Raw genomic sequence first — 19,051 nt, 5'->3', positions numbered from 1 at the left:
GTTTTTATATACAGGGGGCCGCTCCTGGCACCGTAACAACTACAGTGGGATGTAGTGGTTATGGTCCTTGGAGTGTCCTTTTTAAATATTAATGAACAAAACAAAGTTTTGCTATATAATTTCATATTTACAATACATATCATAAAGTAGAATGGAAGTTATCTTCCCATGCATATATAGTAATATCAGTTATTGTGTTGAATCTACACACTTTTAGCAATCCTAGAATATATTTGTTGTATTATTTTGGTACTTTTTATTGTTTATATGGAGTAAAAAATAATAAACAAATGTATTGGACAGTAGCCTGTTCAGGTCTTCCATGTCTTGTTCTATAATAGTTTTCAGCATTATTGTAATTTAGCCTACAATGTCAAATGGTTGCATTCTAAATGCTTGAGGTTGCATTTTTCTCATTTCATTAAAGGACCACTATAGTCACCCAGACCACTTCAGCTCAATGAAGTGGTCTGGGTGCCAGGTCCCCCCTAGTTTTAACCCTGCAGCTGTAAACATAGCAGTTTCAGGGAAACTGCTATGTTTACATTGCAGGGTTAATCCAGCCTCTAGTGGCTGTCTTCTTGACAGCTGCTCGAGGCGCTTCCCCGACGCTCTATGCGAAAATCACATAAAGCATATTCCATAGTTACATAGTTAAATAGCTGAAAAGAGACTTGCGTCCATCAAGTTCAGCCTTCCTCACATATGTTTTTGCTGTTGATCTAAAAGAAGGCAAAAAACCCAGTCTGAAGCGCTTCCAATTTTGCAACAAACTAGGAAAAAATTCCTTCTTGACCCCAAAATAGCAGTCAGATGTCTCCTTGGATCAAGCAGCTATTACCCCACTAATTAGAAATTATATTCCCGTATGTTATGTTTTTGCAAGTATTTATCCAATTGCCGTTTAAACATCTGTATAGACTCTGACAAAACCACCACTACGGGCAGAGAATTCCATATCCTTATTGCTCTTACTGTAAAAAAAAACACAACCTTTTTTTCTGCTTTGAAATCTCCTTTCTTCAAGCCTAAATGTGTGACCTCGTGTCCTATGTATAGCCCTGTTTCTGAATAGATTTCCAGATAATGGTTTGTACTGGCCCCTAATATATTTGTATAATGTTATCATATCCCCTCTCAGGCGCCGTTTTTCCAAACCAAAGAGATGTTAAATTTTTTAACCTTTCTTCAAAACTAAAATGCTCCATTCCTTTTTATCAATTTTGTAGCTCGTCTCTGCACTTTTTCTAGTGCCATGCTATCTTTCTTTAGAAGAGGTGCCCAAAATTGCACAGCATATTCAAGGTGTGGTCTTACCAGGGATTTATAAAGAGGCTAAATTATATTTTCATCTCGCATTTATGCCCCTATTTATACATGACAAAACCTTACTGGCCTTAGCAACGGCAGATTGAAATTGCATTTTGCTGCCTAATTTGTTGTCTATAACAATTCCCAAATCCTTCTCGTGTGTGGTTATCCCTAGTTCACTACCATTTAGGGTGTAAATTGCTTGTGCATTCTTAACCCCGAAGTGCATAACTTTGCATTTCTCTACTTAAATTTCATCTGCCATTTTAGTGCCCAGTCCCCCAATCTATCCAAATACCGCTGGATAAAGGAAAGTGGCTAAAGGGGTTTGAACCCCTTCAGCCATGAGGGGGGTGGGGGGGACGGAAACCTAAGGATTATGTAGTGTTAACGAGTGTTTTCTTGACACTATAGTGATCCATTTAGTGTTGGATGTAGATTGAACACCCTCAAATGCTTTTGCTTATTAGTGATTCTGGGAAGTGGTGTCTTTAGTCACAAACTGTTCTTTTCCCGTAATTTGTAACAAAGCAGAATTTCAGAATAAGCATGAGATAAAGCTGATCTGTTGTGAGCTCATCTGAAGCCTTTGTGTTGTTAAAATATGGTATCTCCAGTCTCAAATGGGCTTTGTTGGTGGTGCTTTACATGACAAAGTCCCATTATAACGTACAAATCTATACAAACTGTAGCTAAAACTGGCCTTCATTAGTTTGATGTTTAATATACATTTTACTAGCCACCTTTTACAAATCTGAAGAGGTGTTTAAAAACAAATCCTAATAATCCTAATTGCAGTTGACAATTTTTGCTGGATGTCGAAGCTTTATACCTTAGCACTGGAAATGGTTAAAATATTGCTGCTCACTAACAAGTATTACCAAACAGGCATTTGATTCAGATGTTGCAGACATCATTAGGGTGTGTTGATCTGTGCGTTCACTTGTGACTGCATTTTTTGGGGGAGAATGCAGATGTGGTGGTCCTATAAATACCCCATTTACTATGTAATCTAGGTTTTGCCAACACAATTAAAAGGAACAATTCAAAATATTGGCAATTCTGATCTATGTGCTATATATTAGGGATAGACCAATTACAGATATCGGTATCCGCCACTATTGATACCTATATTGCCGATAATGTGAGAGGCGGCGTGTGCCCAGAACACACAGGGCCGGCCTCCTTAGGGCACACCGGATATAGTGGCGCAACAATCGAGTGACCGTCAAGAAAGGAAGCGCACAACGCTCCCCCCTACCAGTCACTCAGTGTAGCGTGGTCGAGCAGAGCAGATCCCGGTACAGGAGCTTCAGTAAGGGGTGGGAGAATGGGGAGGGGAGAGGACCACTAAGGGACAAAGAAGGGAGGGGAGAGGAACCCTAAATATTCTTGAAAACATAAAAAAATAATGTAACTGGCATGTATATTTTGTGCTTTTACCACTTAATAAAAAAAAAATGTTTGTTAACAGTAGATTTGTGTAGAAATAGTAAATTTTTTTTAAAACGGTAAATGCACAGGATATCGGTATCTGTAAGTTATCGGCGATCAGCCTGAAAGTTTACAGATAATTGTTATCGGCTCTCAAAAATCAATATCGGTCGAGCCTTACTATATATACACTTATCAGTTTTTAGGTTATTGTGTTGTGCTGTCTAACCCCTAATAAACATTTGAATAAAAAAATAACTAAAAACTAAACAGAACAATAACTTTGGGCAACAACAATATATTTAGCATAATTGTAAAGATGAAGCTGACTTTGTCACCTGTGTGTTTCTGATAAAGCTTATATAATTTGACTTTTTTGGCATATATTTATGCAGGTGTGCTCAGAGTTGCATTTACCGTATATACTCGAATATAAGCCGAGGCCCCTAATTTTACCCCCAAAAACTGGGAAAACTTATTGACTCTAGTATAAGACTAGGGTGGGAAATGCAGCAACTACTGGTAAATTTCTAAATAAAATTAGATCCTAAAAAAATTATATTAATTGAATATTTATTTGCTGTGTGTGTGTGTGTGTGTGTGTGTGTGTGATGCAGAGCCTTGGTGGGGGGGTGGGCATTTTTTTCATTATTTAATTATTAGTAATTTAATATTTTATTTTTTTATTATTATTTTTTTTTATTAATATTTGTATTTATTTTTATTTGTCCCCCCTCCCTGCTTGTTAGTTGGCCAGGGAGGGGGGCTCTCACTCCCTGGTGGTTCAGTGGTGTGCACTGTGTAGGAGGGGGCTGGCAGGAAGCTGTTACTTACCTTTAATGCAGCTCCTGTCAGCTACCTTCTCTCTCCTCCGGTCCGTGCAGCTCCCAGGTTAGCTCCCTCTGCAAGTCTTGCGAGAGCCGCGGGGTCAGAGCGTTGCCACGGGTTAAGTAACAGCTTCCTGCCAGCCCCCCGGTCCTTGTCTGTATTATGGCAATGTAAGTTGCCATAATACAGACAATTGACTCGAGTATAAGACGAGTGGGGGTTTTTCAGCACAAAAAATGTGCTGAAAAACTCGTCTTATACTCGAGTATATAGTAAGTTGTCAGGACAGAAAAACAAAAATGTTGTATTTAACCAGAAACAACTTGAAATTCATTGAGCTGGCCTGACCCACTTATGACAGCACATGCTCTGTTAATGTACTTTGACCTGCAGTAAACGTTCCGCACACTTTGTACGGCAAGAGACCTTGTCTAGTGACATGCTTGTGCTGTGCTTGATGGAAATAGTGGTACACCAGGGTGCAAAACCACGACAAAGGGAGCCTAATTTTGAACTATCTTGCTAGAAAAGAGAATGTTGGAAGCTATACTAGTTTTTAAGTTGTAGATTTCCAAATACCGTATTTTTCGCTCCATAAGACGCACCTCACCATAAGACGCACCTAGTTTTTAGAGGAAGAAACCCAGAAAAAAATATTCTGAACAAACTGTCCCATAGTGTTTCTTACTATGGGACAGTTTGTACAGAATATTTTTTTTCTCCCCTGTCCCATAGTGTCCCCCCTCCCATAGTCTTCTCCTCTCTCCCATAGTCTTCACCCACCCCCTCCCCATAGTCTTCATCCACCCCCTCCCCATAGTCTTCATCCACCCCCTCCCCATAGTCTTCATCCACCCCCTCCCCATAGACTTCATCCACCCCCTCCCCATAGTCTTCATCCACCCCCTCCCCATAGACTTCATCCACCCCCTCCCCATAGACTTCATCCACCCCCTCCCCATAGACTTCATCCACCCCCTCCCCATAGACTTCATCCACCCCCTCCCCATAGACTTCATCCACCCCCTCCCCATAGACTTCATCCACCCCCTCCCCATAGACTTCATCCACCCCCTCCCCATAGACTTCATCCACCCCCTCCCCATAGACTTCATCCACCCCCTCCCCATAGACTTCATCCACCCCCTCCCCATAGACTTCATCCACCCCCTCCCCATAGACTTCATCCACCCCCTCCCCATAGACTTCATCCACCCCCTCCCCATAGACTTCATCCACCCCCTCCCCATAGACTTCATCCACCCCCTCCCCATAGACTTCATCCACCCCCTCCCCATAGACTTCATCCACCCCCTCCCCATAGACTTCATCCACCCCCTCCCCATAGACTTCATCCACCCCCTCCCCATAGACTTCATCCACCCCCTCCCCATAGAAATTAAAGTTCCAGTACCGCGGTGCGCCCTGTGCTGCCGGCCAACGCTGCAAGACAGGTAAGTAAAGCTTCATATTCGCTCCATAAGACGCACAGACATTTCCCCTCACTTTTGAGGGGGAAAAAAGTGCGTCTTATGGAGCGAAAAATACGGTATGTTTCTTTAATAACGTATGTGACATGGGATGTTGGGAAACTGTTCCACGCTTGATGATTTTGATTCTAAGGCAGGAGAATTTAAAAGGATTACAATAAAACACTAGTAAATACCTCTTTACAAGATTTGAGGAATGAACACAGAGAGTTATTGCTAAATAAAAACTCTTGGTGAAAAAAAAATTATAATACAAAGACCGGATGCTTGCTATAAAAAGAGTTGATAAAACATTAGTTAAAAAAAAAAATATAAAGTGGAATAACTTTGATCTCATCTTAGTAATTATATATTCAAGTATATGTTCTTCCTTTATTTGTCACTAAAAGGGTTAAAAGCGTAATGAAGTAGTATTGGAATATAGTTGCAAATTACTACTTATGCAAAATAACTTGGAAGGATCAAAGTGGGAGATTATATTGCTTGTAATAGATGCCATACACTCTCTAAACCCTGTCTGTTTAAATATTGGTGCATGTGCATGGAGTGGACAGAGATTCTGGGAGTTGTAGTTCTTTGCACCTGCAATTTGAATTCCCCCCTCATTTTTTTTTTTTTTTGATGAAAGAATGATTAAAGGGTCACTCTAAGAATCTTAGCCACCTATACACATTTATATATAAAACCACTCTTGACTGATCAGACTCCAAAATGTTTTGACTTGAGTGTAAATGTGTGTTCAGATATGTTTAGACTTTGCTCAGCTTTTATTTATTTAGTTTTTTTTATATGATGTTTTAAGTTGCTTGTTAAACTGCTGTTCATTGAACATCCTAAAAACTATTCCAATTTACTAGCTATAAAATGAGTCAAGATTTTACCTGGAGTGGACGCCTACAACCCACACTTGTTTTTATGTTGTCAAAAAAATTAGACCTAAAACCGTGTATACCCTTCAGCGTTTTTTATTTTTTTAAATTTAATTAAAAAATATATATTTTTTTTTATACCTACCTCCTAAACGTCTTAAGAATTTAGTTAAAATTAAATGCTTGTTGAAATGATAGTTATGACTTCTCCATTTGATAAATGATGACCACTAACATCTGATCTCCTGTAGTGGTTAGGGTGCTTTGACACAATGTAAGTAGTCGAACCATTTTAGAACATTTTGACTTCTTTCCACGGGTCCAACGTGCGCTGCTTTAACGTGCCAAGGCAGTTCTGTAGTGGTTTTGTGTTTTGGAGTTCCTTTAATATATTTTAGATTTACCATTTGGTGATCCATAGATTAAAGTAACATGACCTTCTTGGAGTATGAAATAAAGACTTATAAGACAAGGAATACATGAGGGTCATTCTCAGCACCTCTAACTTGAATTATATTCTAGAAATAAATATTTTCTCAAAAGACAAGTTAAAGGCACTCTCCAAGCACCGTAACACGTCTGTTCTTTGCATATGTTTAGTATGAAGAAACCTCCTGTTGTTTTCCTTGCATGCAGTTATTTATAACTACAACAATTTACAAAAATAACTGTAATTATAAGCCCACCTCCTTATTCAGACACCACGGAAGGAAGCTTATTCTTAACTCTGACCGACCAAGTACTTTTTGTGTCATGTGCACAAAGCACTCACACCCTATCATTACCTGTTGTTCCTCTCAAAATTTTAACTGAAAATTATTTCTTTGTAATCTATGTGAGCAACCTAGGAGGATGACCCATGGGTGCTAGTAGAGTTTGGGTTTTTGTCCAACCTCATTAAAATGGACAGATACTCAAGGTAGTGCACCACAGACTGTTGGCACCATTACCACTACATTAAACCAGGGCTCTACAAATCTCAGGTCGCCATTGCAATTAGAAATTTTGTCTTGACGCCTGGAATTTGTAAGCCTGTTCCTTCCAAGATGGCCGGCTGAGGGAGCCTGGAGGCGGACGACTGGAATGTAAATGGAGGGCGAGGGAACTGAAATGATCCCGCTCTTCTCCCTTACTCACCCAGTTGTGATGTTCGGGACCTGGAATAGAACGTCATTCTGGCCATGGCATCACTAAACCGCGTGCAACTGAGCAGAGCTGGACGATTTAATCAGCCACACTAGCCAGGGAAAGGATCCACTCAAGTTCTCCAAAAGGTAGGGAGGCTGAGTGTACTTAAATCGAATTAAAACAAATAATTTGTGAGTGTGAGTTTGTGTGTCTCTGTTTTCCCAATCTCAGAGGAAAGATGTTCTTAAGCACCTTCCCCCAAGCCGTACCGGTCTCGATGCGGCTGGCCTTGACTCCAGCAATAATCTAGCTTGATGATCTCTGCCACTCTAGTGCAGAGCTTGGAGACGCTGTACCTAGATACTGCAGACTGTGCAGCAGTGGAGTAGGTAGCACCTCTAGTGGTGTCTACACTGCTGGCCCGTTACACCAATAGTGGCAGTCAAACACTGCCTTTTCTCTGAAGGCAGCATTTACATTGAAAAGCCTGCTGGAACAGGCTATAGACACCAGAACTACCACTTCAGGCTGTAGTGGTTCTGGTGACACTTGTGTCCCTTTTTTTTTTTTTTTTTTTTTTTTTTTAAATATGTTTATTGGTATCGAGTCTTGAGTTCTCCTATCAGATCGATTTTCATGTAAGCAAACAGTCGCCTACGCAGAGGCTTAAGTATCGGTTCATAAAAGTGAATGCGAATTATCGCCTGCGCAGAGGCGATGTGATCAGAACATTTGAACGTACATACACTGTGCAGGAATGCATTTGCATGTGTTACAGTATCAACTGTGCATATCGAACTAATGTAGCATGTTATGTTAGCTGCATGTGGGTGTTGAGCTACATGGTTAAATATCTAATAACAGCACTTTGTGGGCTTGAACACAGATATAGCTTGATGAGAGATTTGACGAAAACTATTGAGGCAAAGAAATCAAAAACAATATTGTATGCATTGTACATAAGCTCACATATCCGCTGATACATATGGTACGGTAATCCGATCTGGAAGGAGTATTACGTTAGTCAGGTCTCTTGACGTAATGATAGATCCTATCTATTAACATTAAAGCAGCGGTTAGTTAATTACAGGATAGGCAAGCCTGAAAATGAGTGTATAATCGTCAAGGCTGGTAACTTATATACATGTCCCACTGAGTAAGGACAGTTCTATGCCTAGATTTAAGCTTGTCAATATTCGCCACCCAATGCAGCAACTTGGCTATTTAAGTAAGCAATAGTAAAAACGTTAAGTTCTTATGCATGCTAGCCTAGAGTTTACTTGTCCATATTTAATTTTAGTAAAGCCGGTGTTCGCCTACGTAGAGCCGCAAATTTTAGCACATAAAAAGGCACACATATTATCGCCTGCACAGGCGGATTTATCAAAGCTGAAGCATTATAGCCGTGTTTGGTAGCGTGCATTTCATTGCGTTTTGGTCTGGCCATGCACTGCCATTATAATGTAACGATTAACAGTAAACTTTGGCCCCTGTAGGAGCTGTTTAGCGGGTTTAAGCAAAACAATTTGTGCATTAGCCGCTAGCAACTTGGCAACTTAAACGATTTCTGCGGGACAGAGTAAGAAATTTTTCGCAGCAATCATAAATGTTAAAAAAAAAAAAAAAAAAATTACGTAGAGACAGAACCTCCTAGTTTGCATCTAGAAACTCTCTTTTGGCGAGCTGCCATTTTACGATTGCATAGTCCGTAACGGTCTAAATAGTACAGGCCTGGTTGATGCTAACTGCGTGAAGAGTGAATGCATGAAATAATAAAGGGAAAAAAAAAAAATAATAAATGTGAATTGTAAAACGGCAGGACCATTATGCAGTCTAACTGGGTCAGTTCAATATGTGGATTGGAGTCACTTCACTGGAGAGAGCGTTATAGCGTCTGGGGGGAGCCTCCATGGCATTGCTATCACACTGTCCCTGGGTCGCCAGGCCTCCTTCCATCACCCCCATGCCGATCCCTGCTCGCCGGTCTGGCCCTCCGCAGTATTGTGGGCACTCAGGAGCACGAGCTGTCCGTTGGACCCCACCACAAAAGTCCTCCGGTCGTCTGCTTCCTGCACCTCCCCAACTCCACGTGGGCCCCTTGAGGTGTATACTCCTGTGTCTCGCCCGGTGCCGGCCACATATTTGGAGCTGGTGCCCAGCCCTCTCGACCACCGGTCCGTCGGGAGGTTGGCCGGGCTCACAGCGTCGGGGACAGGGCCCTCCGGGGACCTCCCAGACCCAGAGGCCCGGGTATCCACCTCTCCAGCGGCTGGGGACGCCACACAGGGGATCCGTTGGGCGCTCGGCTCCGCCAGGGCCCGTGTGAGCCGCCCATGGCAGCCCCCTCTGGTGTTTCTCTGTTCGGAGTAGGTCTTCGGGCGGGCTCCATTTCGGTCGCCTTTGCCCGTACAGGCGGTCAGCTCCGACCCCACGCGGTATCTTCCGCCCTGGAGTGTGCCGCCGCCATGTGGCCGGGGGTGTCCCCCCCCCCCGGTTGGGGGGGAAGCGGGGGCCGGGCCCGGGCCGCCCCGCGCAACCGCGTAGTCTTCCATGCCGCCATCACAGCTTGTGCTTTGTTGCCTCCATGCTGCCTGCTCGCGATCTGTGTGCCGTGGGGAGCCGCCATTGCGATGGTGAGTAGGCCTGCTTCGTTATTTGCGTTGTCCCGGCTCGGAACCCGTCCTGTTTGGGGTCTCTATAAAGCCCGGGTGCTGCTCAGTAAGCATTTTGTTAGTCCCTTCTGTTTTGGAGCGGTCTGAGCACTGTTATTTGCAGATTTTTCCGGGCTCAGGCCGGGAGGCATAGTGCTCTGCTGCCTCACGGCTCGGCGGCCCGGCCCCGCCCTTGTGTCCCTTTTTAAGAAATTTATTTTTGTTGTTTGAAAATAAAGCTTTGTTAAAAAAAATTAAAAAAAAAAGTTAAAACCTGGCTCCCAACGTTTTTAGCTGGCTCCTAGATTCAAAGCAAATTTGCCAAGCCTGCATCAAATTGTAGTGTTTAAAATGCTTAGAATGTTCGTTTGACGTACATTCACACGTGTGAAAAAATCACCAAATTACGAAGTGTATTTCAAATTTAGGGCCAAAATATCCATATTGACAAAAATAATTCTATGTTTCCAGTTCAGCTATTTTGGCCTTAAATTTTAAATTCACTTTGAAAGTGAATTGTCCTGTCAGTGTTTATAGACATCCCATATTGCTTAAAGTCCTGATCCAAGAGAATGATTTTATATTTCTGTAAATGTATATTAAAAAAATATTTTTATTTTTGTATATATATTTTTCTTGCTCTTCTTCTTTTTTTTTTTTTTTTTTTTTTCTTCCTTAATCCAGTGTTTGGATTTGGAGGGATTCTGAGTCGAAGGATTAAATGTTCCTTTTCCTTTACATGTGTTAGAATTTTGACTTTCAGTAGCATCTTCAAGACTGTTTTCTGTTTTAGAAATTGAGCCCACTGTTCCAGAAATAGACAAACTCTTTTTATTTTCCACTTGTCTCTTGAGACATCAGATAACCACTGTGGGTAAATGACTTGGAGAATAAATATTTTATGTCATTCCTATATTCATTATGGCTTTTCACGTATAGCGTATAAAAATAGCCCATGCGGTTAGTATCTTACATTAGCAGGTTTGCTTTGTTGTTTGGAAATGTACCAAAGGGATTGTGTGCTTGAATATCAATGTTTGATGTGTGCGGTGTGGCTGTAGCTTGGTTTACCTGAAATTAAATTAAATTGAATACATATCTGTTTTGTAGTCAAAAATGATTACAAAAATGTAATGCTGTATTGAGATATTTTCTAATTTGGTATGATGTTCAAAATTTATTTAGCAGTAAAAGAATACACCCTGTAAATAATTAACATTAATTTTACCAGTTATAAAGTCTAAGGCATTCATCAGTAAATAAACAAAATAAGGCTGCAGAAGGAAGCTATCTTACTTTGCTTGCAGACCAAAAGACAAGACCTTTGTATAAAAAATATATGCAATAACGCTCAACTGAAATATGCAGTGCATGGGTGCCCAAGAGAGATCCAATCTTACTCGTTCTGCTTGGTTTGGAGTGAGGGGTGGGTGGATACATGGTGTGGGGGATTTACAATGCTTTTCTAAGCTCGGTCAGCTATTGTCCAGGTCTTCCTCTGTTTGGTTATTGGCTGGATTTACTCCCAAGTAAGTGTTGTGGTTTCCTACTGGGGCCTCAAGACTTTTTGTGTGTGTGTGTGTTTGTTTCTGCTACAGCACAGAGCTACAGTACTTTCTGCTCTTTCTTGCAGCAGTAATAAGTTCTGTTAACTCAGGGTGAGGTGGTTGCTCTTTATTCTCATGTTCTAATTGTTACATTGATAGACCAGGTTTGCTTTGGCCTCTAGGCAGTTGCCTACAGGTGCCTGTTTAACAGTGATGCCAGTCTTTCTTTTTAAGTCATATTTCGTAACTGCTATTCTTCGAGGAGGAAGTGAGTGAGAGCTCTGCGTCCTGGCTCATTTGTATCCTCAAAACGATGGAGCAAGACCGCAAAGAGCTAGGTGAAATAGAGGCACCTGAAGTGTTTGCATTTATGCCTTTCTAAAAGCTAATGAAATGATCATCAAAAGTATTTAACTAGAACGAAAGGCTCTGAATCATTTTGTAGAATGTATTGGATAATTAGTCCATGAGCCTAAATTTGATATTTAATATAAAGGAGCAAGTGCAATGAACTCATTAATCGCTAATGATTGGATGTGAATCATTCATTTGATTTAGTGAATGGTACCAAATTGTTGACATAAAGAACATAGTTGTGGATTTGAAGTCTGCCAAATTGTTTCGTATGGGTAAACCTGAGACTTATTTGATATGACTAAGCGAAACATAACCTTGTCAGATGATTAAAATCCTTTGATGCTTCCCCCGTGGCTTGATGGGTTTTATTGTTTCTGAGCCAGGAGAGAAAGGAACTACCCCCAGAAACCTGGCATTGAACTATATACAATCCTATTTTTGTGAATTTAATTGTAATGTTTTCTTTTCTTTTTTTTAAATTAGGAATTGGAGTTCCATGGAGTAATGAGGTTTTACTTCCAAGACAAAGCTGCAGGAAATTTTGCCACAAAATGCATCAGAGTCTCTAGTACTGCCACGACACAGGACGTTATTGAAACCTTGGCAGAAAAGTTTCGGCCGGATATGAGAATGCTGTCTTCCCCAAGATATTCTTTGTATGAAGTTCACGTCAGTGGGGGTGAGTGATCCGTTCCATCAAATTATAGTTGATGACCATAACTCCAGCTGCTGGTTACTTTGACTGCCATGGAGCTCAACCTGAAGTTGACTAATCTGGGCATCAGATTGCAAGGACTGTAGCTCAAGAGGCTGCCCATTTATTTCTACTAGACTTCTTTATGTACTCAATTTGTCATTATCTTTAAATGTAATCTTTAAACTCTTCAACCATCACAAGATTGCTTACCTTAGCAATTGGTGGCATTTCTATTATGGCAAGCTTTATCTGCTTGCTTTAAATCACTGGGTAAATAAATTGATCCTTATTTTTCCAGGTCTGTCCTGACATGTCCCCAAAGGTGATCATTCTGAAACACAATCACTTACTGTCATCTGCTCCATGTTACTTACTTTAGCAAACTTGAAAATCAGTATATCCATTAAAGGTCTGCATGTCTGCTTGCTGAGTAGATGTATGACTAGTAAAAGTGCAGTTGGAAAGTATGGCTTGGGATGTGCTAGAGCAGAGTGTCATGTAAGACTTGTAAACATTTTTCAATCTCTTAAAACCAAAGTTTTGGTTATTTGGTGTTCTACCAATAAAAATGTCTACTCTTACCAGTTAAAACTGATTTTAGCGACTCAGATTTACAGATTTAGACACCCTCCTCCCCCCCCGCCGAATTATTTTTTTTAAATTGCGAAGTTTTTGTATTTTTATTTTTTATTTTTTAACATCTGTGTATATCTGTGCGTCAGTGTGTGTATCTGTGTTTGTATGTGCCAGTGTGTATGAATCTGACACAGATACACACACCTTGACACACAGTGTGCATCTGTGTTTGTATGCACCAGTGTGTGTATCTGTGTCAGTGTGTATATGCATCTGACACACAGATATACACACACACTGGCACACAGATACACACACCTGCCCCCACAGAAACACACAGGCACATACACAAACCTTGACACAGATAAACACACTGACACACACACTCTTTGACACACACATACAAACACATATACACTCTCATTGACAAAAACAGATACATTCTCACTGACACACTCACTGACAAGCACATATTCACTCTGACTGACAAACACAAACACACATACAATTTTTAAATTTTTTTTTTTTTTTACATTTTACTCCACCCAGCCCCCCTACATTTAGAAGTGCTGGCATGGAGTCCCTGTGGTCCAGTGGGGCTGCTGGGTGGCTGGAGAGCAGTTCCTGTGGGTCCAGTGAGGCTGCTGAGGGGCTGGCTTGCGGGCGGCGAGGGAGCAGTGATCACCCTGCTCAGCTCCCTCGTGCGCCTCTTAGTGATGCCAGAGATGGAGTGATGTCATATTCCGGCTCCGGCATCACTGACGCCCGAGGCCATTTTATTTTCAGATTTTTTCCCAATTGGGAAACGCTGCTCTAAGGTATAAACATGCACAGTCTTTTAAATTAACATAAATCCAGGCACTGTATTGTTGACATTCACCAAGGAGACAGCAGCAAATGAAAGAAACAATAATGTAACAGAAATCCCTGCAAACAAAATCCTAGCTAGTCTGCGCACTTATTAACATTAAATTCCCTATCTCTCAAGGGTTACACTATAACAATAACAACAATGCTCTGCACTCTAGTGCTCAGCCAGCCTGCTGCTTCCAGCCATCAAAGGAGAAATAAAAAGTCTCTTCTACCTGTCTACCAGGGAGGGTTTTATTTCCCCTTCTGCAGCTGATTACCTGCAGCTGACCAATGGGTTGAAAACAATCCAAAACCTTGGCCTGGACCTTATTTCTCCCAGCTACTTGTAAAGTGAGGAGTGGAGCACCGGCCCACCCTACTTCAAATGCTCCACCCCAGGGGCCCACATCTAAACATTAATTTATGTTACATACAACACATACTGTGGTTAAATGTCATATGCCTCTCTGAACAATTTATCGGAAATATAAACTTCCTCACAAACACCACCATTCACCTTTTTACAGTGCCTAGAGCGTCCCTTTAATTTGAAGTACATTTTTACTTTTAAACTTGCTGAAGTGGAATAACTCTCCAAGTTAGCTATTCTTCCAGTCCAGCTACTTTGGCCTTAAATTTGGCTTTCACGTTGAAATTTAACTTTAATAACCCTGCTGTGCTGGGGGAATTTAGGAACGTAAACCGCACCGAAAGGTGGAGGAATCTGACTGCAAGCCGGAAGCATCGATGTAAGTAATGACATTATTGCATAAAGGCTTCCGTTTGGTGTTCACTGCTGTAACTGCTGTATTCTTGTCAGTTATACATAGTGCATGATGTAAAACTTTGGTTTAGCTTTGTCAATCAGTCTATAATAGCGTACATATATTGAGATGAAAGAGTAACAAAAACTTAATAAAACGAATTATAGTAAATCCTTGATTCCTATGATGTACTGCTGGCTGTATGTATCCATCTATCTGCCTCAGGAGCCAACAGCATTGATTCCAAAATCTGGTGCTTATTTGGAAATGTTACATGTCATATCGAGAGCCACGGAAACACAAGGTTTTGAAGCTGTGGAGAATGAATCTTTTGGCAAAACAAACCCAGCATTTATTCCTGAAGGGACACTCCACGGCACAAATACAAAATATAAGCACTGTTTAGTAGATGTACTCCAAATGAAAACGTGCATGCATTTAATTATGTATCTTTTACATTGGTATATGATATATGTAAAATCAGCTTTCAAAACTTATCTGTAGCCTTTGCAAGCTCTCCACTTCTAACCACACCCAGACTTTCTGTGGCTGTCCAGTCACAGACTTCCCAATACAGCTCAATGTGACATCTTTGTAAGTCAGGTGCTCTGGGCAATTGCTGCCTCTTGAGGTCAACTGTATTGAGTTAACAAAACCAGGAAGTAACAGGACCTGTTGTCTGCTTGAAAGCCAAGGGGGGTATAACCAAGTACATTTTTAAAAAATGATAAATTTCTATAGAAATCTGCACTTTTTGCAAAATGGAAAAAAAGAGGACAGACTCTTAACACCTAAAGCAAGCTAAAGTTGTTTAGGGGTCTGAAATTACCCTTTAATCCTCCCTTTTTTTCTATGTGCTCCAATAATTAATTAAAACCCATTGAGAAGTTGTCTTTGATTTTTGCCATGGCTGAAGAACAGGAAGTTATTGAGAATTGTTGGAGTCAGCAATGTGATATGCAGTAGATTTATTAATTTTTATGGAAATTTTTAGGTCTGTATTTTAATCTATGGTTGAATAGAAATGACACCAATTCTAACTCACTTAGCATGGTATTATTTAACAGTAATATTTTAACTAAGTGTTCGTGTTAATTTATGTTTATCGTCAAGTGTAGCTATCGGGGAAGCACTAAATAAGACATGCAATCTGAAAGTGTGACTAGACAGGAATAGCAAAGGATGAACCATGGTCAATGTACATAATTGTAGATTATGCTAACGTAGTGTATAATAAGCTTAATTTTAGTAATGACAGGAGGCAAGTATTTTCATTGGTGTGAATGTAGATATTCCCTTTAACTGGAAACTTAAAACTGTAGAAACCTGAGCATCCTGACAACTCCGAACTGTAACGAGTGTTTGAGGGAAGTACATTCCGCTTGTAGTTGATGGAAGTATTCATACTGAGAGGAAGAATAAATAAGTGAAAGGTATTCGTAGTGACCGTGATTCCACATCTCACTCTTGTTCATAACTACATCTTATAATTCTTATAAATGCAATACTGTGAAAACACAAATCCATACAGAGTGAGCGCCAAAACAAGATTCAACGCCTGCCAACGTCAGGAGCCAGCAGACCCATCTAGCCAGAGTGGTAGTAGAGACCAGTTTGTGTGGTTTGGTGTATGACACGAGAAGTTGACCCGTCGGGGAGCCACGTAAAGGGGCGGTAGTTTCCACATATTGAAGTATCATCTTGACCATGCAAAGTTGTGGTTCTGTCGGGAAAAGCACCTAAAAAAAAAAACAACCAGTAGTTGAATCAGTCTTTGTACATCGGGACACCGAGAAAGACGTGCTGTCTGGGGTGAAGAATAGACCTTAGACATCAAAGGCCCTAACGTCCGCCACCCGACGAAGTCTCACTGACAACTGTCGGAAGGACAGCGAAGCGTAATCCGACCATTCCCGTAAAAATCTTAATACCACGTTGACGTCCTAAAGCCTCAAATATTTTAGAGCTGGACGGCGTGACAAAGGAATACCTCTCAGTAGTCTACAGATCAGAGGATCCTGTCCTACTGGTCGGCCCTGGATCGGAATGTGAGCCGAAGAAATCGCTCAATGTGAAACCTTAATGGACCAATATGATCTACCCGTCGAGAATAAATTAGATCGGAAAATTGAGAATTATGGTGGTGGGAGCTGTAAAGGCATCAGAGACACTCTCCAAACACCAGCTAGACCATTTGTTCCAGGCAGCAAGGTAGCTCCATCTGGTTCCGCGTGCCCACAAGTCCCATAGCAGGTCCTTAGTGATTTGTGATAGACAGTCTGTAGCCCAAGCTCCCCTGAAAACATCCAAGCCACTAGATCTAGTCGTCCTTTAAGTACCAGAGGATGCGGTTCTCCCTGCGGCCGGATAGTAGGAGGGGAAACGAGGAAAGGAGTTGGATGGTCGTAGGATAGTTTCAGAAGGTCCAGGAACCACGCTTGACTCTGCCATAGTGATGTCAGGAGGAGCAGAGAGGTCCTCTGGTTGCATTCCTGGTGTATCACTCTCACCAGCATGGAGAACGGAGGAAAAGTGTAAGACCCCAGGTTCGGCCAGGTCTGAAGAAACGCGTCTACTGCTTCGTATTCCGGATCCGGTAGCCAGCTGAAGAACCTGGGCAGTTGGCGATTGGTCCGTGATGCAAGTAGGTTGTTGATGAGGGGACCTCTGTATTTGTACAATTTTTGGAATATCGACTTGTGGATTTGCCAGTTGCTGCCGTCCTTACAATGTCATGAATATCAGTCCGCCGTGAGGTTGGAGATTTCCGGTAGGTATTCTGCCTGTAACTTGATATTGTGAGAGAGACAGAAACTGTAAATGTCTTTTGTTGCATCTGTTAGTGCCTGGGAGTGAGTTCCACCCGGACTATTGGACCGCAGAGATGTCAGACATGTGGCCAGCCAGGCTGTGGATGGCAAAGGAGCCTGCTATCAGTTCCAGGCAGTTAAAGTGCAATTCCTGTTCCTCGCGTAACCAGGCCTCGCGTAACCAGGATCCTCCTGTGAATGATCCTGCAAATTTGCTGCCAAGCCCCATAGGCTGGCATCCGACTCCACCATGAAATCCGGTGTTGGACCAAAAATGGCTTTCCCATTCCAGGCTTGCATGTGGAGAAGCAACCAACGGAGTTCCGTGCGCACCTCGTGAGAGGAATCATCTGGTTGCATGAGGTTCTGGATCGCAGATAGTGTGCCTTCAGCCGTTGCATGGCCCAGTAGTGAAGAGGACCTAGTTAAATAGCCTGTATGGAGGCATGGAGAGTAGTCCCACAACCCAAGCGAGGAGACAGTTGGATGTGATCCATAATCCGTATCTTCTGAATTTCTTTCTGCATAGCGGCTATCCTTTTGAGAGGTAGCTGAAGCATGCATGAGAAATTGGCCGAACTGAGTCCGAAAGGTGGGTAGGTGAACTGCCATGCCTGGCCGTGCCAACGGAATCGTAGGAATCTTCGGCATGACTGCGTTATTGGTACCGACAGGTAGGTAGGCACCTGGTATATGGGTGTATGTACACACCTCTTGGTGTGCTGTGATGTGAGGGCTCAGACACTGCGCCGGCCATATTGAGCGAATGATTATAAAAAGGGGATGAAACCCTTGTAAATTATGAGGAGGCATTAAGAGACTCCAATAGCCGAAGGCGTGACTTCTAAGTTCTCAGTGGGGAGGTTCCGTATGTACGTGGGTTTATCACACTCCTTGTATGGCTCACATATTTACTTCCAGTAGTGCTGTTTGGTAGTTACCGCAGTCAGGATTTTACCCTTAGTGCCTATGTAAGGCCACACCTGGTGAGCGAATCTGCAGGGCATGTGGATTTACCACTTCAGAAACATGGGGGTCACCCCTACGTGCAGCTTTAGCAAGCAGTCTGCACACCAGGCATTTCCAGCACATATACAGAAATTAACTGTCAGGTAGTAATCTGGCATGTGATTTGTAAGGATCAATAACAAGCACTAGTTGTATGGAGATTAATCCTTGGTAATATACCCTCCCAACATACAGTAATTGCCCATACAGCATGTAACTATTGATAAACATAATTGCAGCAGAAAACTTGTATAATGGCTGTCATATTACCTTGTATGAAGGTCCTGTGTGCCTGAGTTTGTTGTGAGTGGTAGGAGGTGTCTCCACTTGCGGTGAGGTGCAGGATGTGATTACCGAGTGCCAGAGAGTGAGTGCCGCGTTGGAGAAGCCCTGACAGCCCCAGAAGTTAGTGAGTTAGTCAGAGACCCCCTAAACCCGAAAATGCAGCGGGGCGATGCCGGCCTCGACCGGGTAGCATACAGTATGCAGATAGAAAGGGGAGAGGCCAGGGAGCCACAGCAAACAGATATAGGCGGACAGGGAAGGCACAAACACATATAAGGTTGTTAGAAAGGAAGTACAGGTAGTACAAGCCAAATAGAATAGGTTAACCAACCCTATAGAGACAGATTGAAGTAACAGTTCATAAACAGTCAAATTAGGATATAACGGTGTCAAGCTAAGAAGCATATGCTCTGAACTGTTCCTGCAGGAGCAGCAAAGAAAGAG

At 42.0% G+C, this 19,051-nt stretch overlaps 1 protein-coding gene across 20 annotated transcripts in view; it reads left to right on the top strand.

Moving 5' to 3' along the window:
- AFDN (afadin, adherens junction formation factor) overlaps positions 1 to 19,051 on the top strand; it is a 202,010-nt gene that overhangs the window by 55,978 nt on the left and 126,981 nt on the right. For all 20 annotated transcript variants that reach the window (XM_063443438.1, XM_063443439.1, XM_063443450.1 and 17 more), the window contains exon 2: positions 12,099 to 12,294. In XM_063443438.1, coding sequence (XP_063299508.1) covers positions 12,099 to 12,294 — 196 coding nt within the window. The remainder of the gene's footprint in view (positions 1 to 12,098; positions 12,295 to 19,051) is intronic.

Source organism: Pelobates fuscus, chromosome 2 (genome assembly GCF_036172605.1).
Source record: "Pelobates fuscus isolate aPelFus1 chromosome 2, aPelFus1.pri, whole genome shotgun sequence".
Lineage (NCBI taxonomy): Eukaryota > Metazoa > Chordata > Amphibia > Anura > Pelobatidae > Pelobates > Pelobates fuscus.
The sequence above is the reverse complement of the archived record's forward strand: the minus strand, read 5'-3'. Positions and strand labels throughout refer to the sequence as shown.